General features: G+C 30.9%; 1 protein-coding gene across 1 annotated transcript in view; it reads left to right on the plus strand.

The window, feature by feature from the left end:
* Positions 1 to 6,147, plus strand: part of LOC136981135 (zinc finger protein 271-like) — a 213,592-nt gene extending 207,445 nt beyond the window's left edge. Inside the window, 4 exon segments of the mRNA XM_067277413.1 lie at positions 2,351 to 2,414; positions 3,862 to 5,430; positions 5,433 to 5,657; positions 5,756 to 6,147. Coding sequence (XP_067133514.1) covers positions 2,351 to 2,414; positions 3,862 to 5,430; positions 5,433 to 5,657; positions 5,756 to 6,147 — 2,250 coding nt within the window.
* Positions 6,148 to 8,141: the final 1,994 nt, after the last annotated feature.

An 8,141-nucleotide genomic window follows, 5' to 3' on the forward strand; every position in this document is an offset into this window, starting at 1 on the left:
CGCGCGATACACAAAGCGCGACAAAAAAACTCAAAACTAAATTATGATAATACAAATTGTGAAAATTATAAAATTTTTGATAATTGCATTTTGATAACATTCAGATATTGATATGGATGCCTTTTTAAAGTTTTATTATGTGAATATTTTATATTATAAAAAAAAACAAATTACAGAATCGAGAACATGTCATTAATTGCCGAATTTTTGATGGTCCTCTCATTATTTTTTCGATCGATTCATTTCGTGCAGAGAAAACATTTATATCTAAACTATCAACAAAGAATTTTGATAGATTGAATAATATTTTGACCGATGTCAATTTTTGAATTAGGTGATCGAGTTAAGCCTAACACACGATTATATCACATTAAAAATTAAAAATAAAATTCATGTGTAAAAATCTAACAGAACTATCTGTTAAATCTTGAAGAAGACATTCTAATGAGTAAAACAAAATAAAACAGTTGTCAATTAGTCGATTTGAAACCCATAAAAAAGCATGTTTTAATAGAGCCATAAAACAATTAATGTTTATTGACTCTCGCGATAGGGGGTAACGCGAGGTCTATTATAAAAATTTTTTACAGTAGTACTGAATTTCTACTGACTTCACACGAATGAATGATCTTTCTTCCCCATTTGCAAACAAACCCGATGATTATCGGTGAAACGTCAGATAACTTACAGCGAGTTGAAATTTGATATGTTTATTATTTTGTGTTTTTTTCATCAAATTACGTAAAAATAAATATTGAAAAAACAATTTTGTCAATACAAAAGTAATTTATACTACTAAATAGAAAACAAAGCGTAGAATTTAACGGAAAAATTGTAGTTCTTCTACGCGATAGAAAAAATTTATTAATTTCAAAATAAAAATGGCGGGTCTGACAGAGCCATGCAACCTAAGTAAGAGAACGATTCCTAGCGATTCACGCAGGGTTAAATTGTGATATTCATACATGTTATTACTATGAAAAATTATTTATAAATCGCGATCTGAAAAATTATTTACTTAACAAAGTAAATCTAAAAATTATTTAAGATAAATTCTAACATACTTAAATTATTTTGTGATTAGAGTGTGTCATACATTATATCAAATAGGATCGAAATAATTATTTATAAAAATTAAATCTGAAAAATTATTTAAGATAAAGTCTAAAATTTATTTAGGTTAAAATAAATTAATATCGATTAACTTACTTAGCAATCTGAAAAACTAATATCAACTAACTTATAAATGTACTTACTTAACAAAATAATCTAAAAAATTATTTACTCGAACATTTTGTGTCATACGTTATATCGATCTAAAAATTATTTACTCGACAATTTTGTGATTAGAGTGGGACATATCGATCTAAAAATTATTTAGTTAAAAATTTGTGATTATACATTATATAGATCTAAAAATTATTTAGTTAAAAATTTGTGATTATATAGATCTAAAAAATTATTTAGGTTAAAATAATATCGACTAACAAAACTTATTTAGTCGAAAATTTTGTGATTAGTGCTACTCATACATGTTATCCTATCGGAATTGCAATTTTTGTGATTAGTGCTACTCATTTGACTACTACTTACAGCATGATGGTTCAGGACAAAGGCGTTTGAAACGTTGCAAGTAGAAGTTCGGCTTAAACATTTGCTTTTTCTGTCTTTTGGGTTAAGTTTATGACATATTTTATTGAAATAATGATTATTCAAGCATTTGTGAACGACATTGTAAAGAAATAGACGATTTTAATCCATAAATTATATAATTATTAAATTTTTTTGCAAGTTATGTAAAGTGCCTATTAAATTTTTATATACAGTCGACTCCGCATATGTCGACACTCCAAGGGGAAGTGGAAATGTGTCGAGTTATCCGATGTAACGACTAAAGCGAAGTTGAAAAAAAAACCACAAAACTTCAATTATTAAAATGCAATAGTGCGTTATACAGTAGTATAGGCTTACAATACATTCTGTCCTTTATTTACAATTACTCTATAAGTGAAAAACTGAAAAATTCGTTTACTGTTGTCTGTTTTGAGCACTTAACTGTCTCGACTTTCTTTTCAACGATTACGAATGCCTTGAAAACATCATCTTCGCAATTGTCACTTGTTGGCAAGTAACGTCTAAGGATTCTTAATGCCACTGGCATGAGAAAATGTAAAACTGGATTCTTTGCCTTTATATAATAGTTAAAAATATATTTTATTTAAAAAACGTTTTATTACAGACAGCCACCAAAATTTTAAATTTTTACCCGGAAAGTTGAGCAACTCGTTACTGGTTTATATATTATAAGTGATTATTAGTGCTTGTCATGTATTATTTGCATATTGTTTAGCCTGTCAAGATTGAATACTTCACTCCAAACGAAAACCTTAACAGGAATGAAATGATCATCCAAAGTAAGTAACATGTTACTTAGTTCAAACCTTTTATATTAGTATTATTCAGAGGGCAGCTGAAGAACTGCATTCAAGTTTCAACCCTCTTACATTTAACTGGAATTAGATATTTGAGAATTATACGTAACTACCTACACCTATAACAACTCATAAGTTATGATTTAATGATTCATGTTATCTTGCCTTTTTTTTGGATCCTCTGAAATAATAATAAAAAAAAATGTATTGAAACGAAGTAAACAAGGGCTATATAACTTATTTAATGACATAAATAAGTAAATATAGTAGATCTCCTATAACACGGTAGATACGTTACGTGTTATACGAATTCCGTGTTGTACGAGTCACTTAAATACATGAGCCAATCACAGCTCGGCACGTGTGCAGTTTAGAGGCTATGGCTGTTTGAAAGGTTTTCTTTTATAAAATTAACCGATTCTAGACCAATTTGACTCAACATTTCCAAATCACTTATAATTTTTGGGAATAATTCATAAAAACTATGCTATAAAAAAAAATTGTAGAGTTACTTACTGAGTGTGCACCGTTCGACAACGCCATTGCTTAAGCTTGTTTTCGTCGCAAAGCTGCTTATCGAACGGCAAGCGCGGGGCGTACAGTACGTGTTTCCTGATAAGTTATTTTTCTGCGAAAAATTCACTGAACTTTGGAGACATCATTAATAGAAATATAATTTTTATCGTCGTTAAATAATAATAAAATTTTAGTAGGTCTGCTGCTCGTTTAAACTCAACGGTTTGTGCAATGTTCGCTATTGGTCCCGGTTCGACCAATCCTGTCGAGACACGAGTCGGCGGTGACGTTTTACCGTGTTATACGAGTCTCTTAGCGTGTTATACGAACACGATCGCAATTTTTTCGCCGTGTTATACAAACCCGTGTTATATGAACGCCTGTTATAGGAGGGTCTACTGTATTAGCAACGTTTTAGAAAATACGTTGCAGATATTCTTGAAAAACGTTGTACAGATCTACTGGACATGCGCTCAAATTATGGTATTTTGATTCAAAAAATCTGAAAAATCCACTGAATTTGCCTCTCTACTTGAAATCCGTAGAATTTTGCTGCTTTTTCTTTTACACTAATGATATTTTCTCCTTTCTAAGAGCACACGATTTCTTTTACGTTTTCATGATAACAGCTGGAACAAACTGCATAAATAAAGTAAACAAAAAAGATAAAGTGAAACAATTTTTCACTTATTTAAATATCCGCTAAAGAAACTAAAGCTGAATCAATCAGTTTATGATTGTAAATGTAAAATGTTTTATTTGTAGTGCAAACAATTAATGATGCCTTGTTTTTAAATGAAACACATAGCTATACTTTACCAATTATATGATAACAGCACTATTTTAAAATTGAAACAATGTTGTTTATTCAAATATAATAGAAAGTTCATTATGTTATTTTTTAAACTTTCAGTTGAGGAGGAAGAGAAAATTCAGGATTACGATATTCAGCTAAATTCAGAAAAAGAAAAACATTTTAAATATAATATCAAAACAAAGTACGTTCCTTCGAGTCGAAAATGGAATAAAATTCATGATAAGATTAAAAAGAAATACTTCAAGGTTATGTTTTCATCTCATTCTAAACAAAAATTTACGTGTGATTTATGTAAACAGACTTTTACAAATAAGAAAATATTACAAACACATCTGTTCTGTCATATTGGAAAAAAACCATTTTGCTGTACAACCTGCAATAAGAAGTTTTTGTGGCAATTTGTTTTGCGAAGACACATGAAAGAACACAAGACTGGAAATCAAAACGAAATCTCTCATAGCAATTTACGTTTGCAACCATCTGGAAATCGAGTGAAGTCATCTCCAAGAAATGGTAAAAAATCTAATATCCAGAAAAAAAACATTTGTAATAATTACGTTTCATATAGTAAAAGCCGTTTAGAGATGCAGAAGAGAATACACAAAGTTCATTCCTGCAAAATATGTGGAAAAGAATTTAAGTGGAAAAGCAATTTGTTGTGTCATGAAGCACGACATAGTGACGAACGAACTTTCAAATGCGATATTTGTAATAAGGAATTCAAAGTGAAAAAGCAACTAGCAAGCCATCAAAAAACTCATAGCGAAGAACGTCCTTTCAAGTGCGATATTTGTAATAAGGGTTTCAAACGGAAAGAGCAAGTAAAATACCATCAAAAAATTCATAGTGAAGAACGTCCTTTCAAATGCGATATTTGTAATAAGGGTTTCAAACGGAAAGAGCAAGTAAAATACCATCAAAAAATTCATAGTGAAGAACGTCCTTTCAAATGCGATATTTGTAATAAGGGTTTTAAACAAAAAAATAAACTAAAAACCCATCAAAAATGTCATAGCGAAGAACGTCCTTTCAAGTGCGATATTTGTAATAAGGGTTTCAAACGGAAAGGGCAATTAAAAACTCATCAAAAAATTCATAGTGAAGAACGTCCTTTCAAATGCGATATTTGTAATAAGGGTTTCAAACGGAAAGAGCAAGTAAAATACCATCAAAAAATTCATAGTGAAGAACGTCCTTTCAAATGCGATATTTGTAATAAGGGTTTTAAACAAAAAAATAAACTAAAAACCCATCAAAAATCTCATAGCGAAGAACGTCCTTTCAAATGCGATATTTGTAATAAGGGTTTCAAATGGAAAGAGCAAGTAAAATACCATCAAAAAATTCATAGTGAAGAACGTCCTTTCAAATGCGATATTTGTAATATGGATTTTAAACGGAACGGGGAACTAAAAAAACATCAAAAAAATCATAGCGAAGAACGTCCTTTCAAATGCGATATTTGTAATAAGGGTTATAAACGGAAAGGGCAACTAAAAGACCATCAAAACACTCATAGCGAAGAACGTCCTTTCAAATGCGATATTTGTAATAAGGGTTTCAAATGGAAAGAGCAAATAAAACACCATCAAAAAACTCATAGTGAAGAACGTCCTTTCAAATGTGATATTTGTAATAAGGGTTTCAAATGGAAAGAGCAACTAAAACACATCAAAAAATTCATAGCGAAGAACGTCCTTTCAAATGCGATATTTGTAATAAGGGTTTCAAATGGAAAGAGCAACTAAAAAGCCATCAAAAAACTCATAGCGAAGAACGTCCTTTCAAATGCGATATTTGTAATAAGGGTTTCAAATGGAAAAAGCAACTAAAAAGCCATCAAAAAACTCATAGCGAAGAACGTCCTTTCAAATGCGATATTTGTAATAAGGGTTTTAAAAAGAAAGAGAACTAAAAACCCATAAAAAATCTCATAGTGAAAAACGTCCTTTTAAATGCGATACTTGTAATAAGGGTTTCAAATTGAAAGTGCAACTAAAAAGGCATCAAGAAACTCATAGCGAAGAACGTCCTTTCAAATGCGATATTTGTAATAAGGGTTTCAAATGGAAAGAGCAAATAAAAACTCATCAGAAAACTCATAGCGAAGAACGTCCTTTCAAATGCGATATTTGTAATAAGGGTTTCAAATGGAAAGAGGATATAAAAACGCATCAAATAACTCATAGCGAAGAACGTCCTTTCAAATGTGATATTTGTAATAAGAGTTTTAAACGGAAAGGGGACCTAAAATTACATCAAGGAACTCATAGTGAAGAACGACCTTTCAAATGCGATATTTGTAATAAGGGTTTTAAATGGAAAAAACAAGTGAAAAGCCATCTCGAAACTCATACTGATGAACGTAACTATTCTTCTTAGGTATGTAACAAAAGGTTTAAAATCAAAAAAAAAAAATGTTTGATAGCTCATAAAATCGTTCATAATGAGAAATTCCACCATACTTGTGATATATGTAACAAATATTTTAAAACAAAACACTATTTGGCATGTCATGAAGTAATTAATAATCAGTTTGTCCATACTTGTCAGGTATGTAATTAAAGTTTAAAACGCAGTTCTAGTTTAACACGGCATATTCGTACACACAGCAATGAATACTAATATTCTTGTCATATGTGTAACAAATATTTCAAGACAATAGGTTCTTCGGGACAACATAAAATTATTCATAGCGATAGAAAAAAGTATGTTTGTGACATATGTAAAAAATGTTATACCTATAAAACTGCCTTAGCCAGACATTGTATTATTATACATAAAAATATGTATGTATGCAATATTTGTAAGAAGGCATTTATGACTAAAAACACACTAGAAGAACATCTGAAAGTTTACGTCTAAAGGTCTAATATTTGTAATAAAGAATTTAAAAGTAAAGGCAACTTAATTATTTAGCTGAAAGTACATTTCAACATTTCGTTCTGTTGTCAGAAGTGTAATAGACATAGACAATGAACACAATCTTCGTTACGTTTGTGAATCAAGTGTGTAACAAAGGTGTTTATATTAAAAGTTTTTCATTAAGCCATCAACTCGTTCATCAGAATCGCTCGTATTTTAGAATCCATTTTAAAATCAAATTTAAAACAAACTAAACTGAAATTGCATTTAAAATTGTCTTGTTTAATAAAATAATTCGGGTGTATTTCTAATGTAATATCTGTGAACAGACTTTTACGTGTCGGGAGGTTTTAGAGAAGTATATACTATTTTTAATAATGAGATTAATTTCTATTGTGACATTTGTAAAAATAAATTTACAACCACAGTCGAATTCCAAACTGATCAAAAGTGTTCGTATGCCCAGTCATTATTTCTTTGTTTTATATTCTACCTTCAAATATCTGTAATTAGGAATAATATAAATCTAAAAGAATAAATAATCTAACCCAAACATTCGTGACATCAGGTAGACACTACGCTATACGAATTTGATGGCAGTGCCCTGTAACAGAGTTTGGAACAGTTGTGCATTGTGGTTGGTTTAAATTTATCACGTGACTTTAAAATGGATAACATAAATGATGTGGAGAGTTTTCACTCTTTGTATCTTTACTCTGTGCCTTCATTTATATATTTATAATATACTGGAAATTCTCGCGCCAAGCATGGCGAAAATTTTTCGTGAGAAAATAAACATTGAAGAATTGAGAGGCACTTCAAGTCGAGCTTGGCGTTGTGATGCTGTTCCTCAGCCATTCACACTGCCATTCTTATTCTGTGTTGTGTAAGTATGAGTTCACTGCTCTCGGTGGTGTCGGTTGTTCTTATTCTTTTATATCTACGTCTTACGTGGCAGTGTCTACGAGCGTGAACGCGCTTCCAAGCAGAGTGGGCAAACTGGTTCAAGCAAATGTGCGAGTCCGCAGTAACCGCGTTTAGCGTATAGCGACCACTACATGTCTCTTGTACACGCGCGTGCAGGAAGCAGCAACTAAGCAAGTTTGATCACCGCTTCCACTGCTCGCGCTTCTAACGAAATGTTGTAGATGAATGAAAACAGAATTACAAATAAATTGTGTATATATGTTGTATGTACTTTAACTAATAATCTTTTACGTAATTTAATAATTTTTTTTGTAAATGTAAGGTTTAAAAAAATAAAACTTTCTTAACTTATCATTCTATGAAGATTCTTTATATTTGTGTGTATCTAGTTAATGATAATAATTACCTGTCAAATTTACCGATTTAATGCTTGTTATATTTTCTGTAGCAAGCATTTAATGAAGTCGTCTCGCCGCCATTTTGTAAAGAACCGGCCTCCACCTTGGACAAAAGTCGCTCGCGAGTTGGACGCACGTTCAAAGATTTTTCCGCTCGTAGTCGCTGGACGCTGCCACGTTGAACGT

The sequence above is a fragment of the Centruroides vittatus genome, unplaced genomic scaffold (genome assembly GCF_030686945.1).
Source record: "Centruroides vittatus isolate TY-2023 unplaced genomic scaffold, ASM3068694v2 contig_745, whole genome shotgun sequence".
Lineage (NCBI taxonomy): Eukaryota > Metazoa > Arthropoda > Arachnida > Scorpiones > Buthidae > Centruroides > Centruroides vittatus.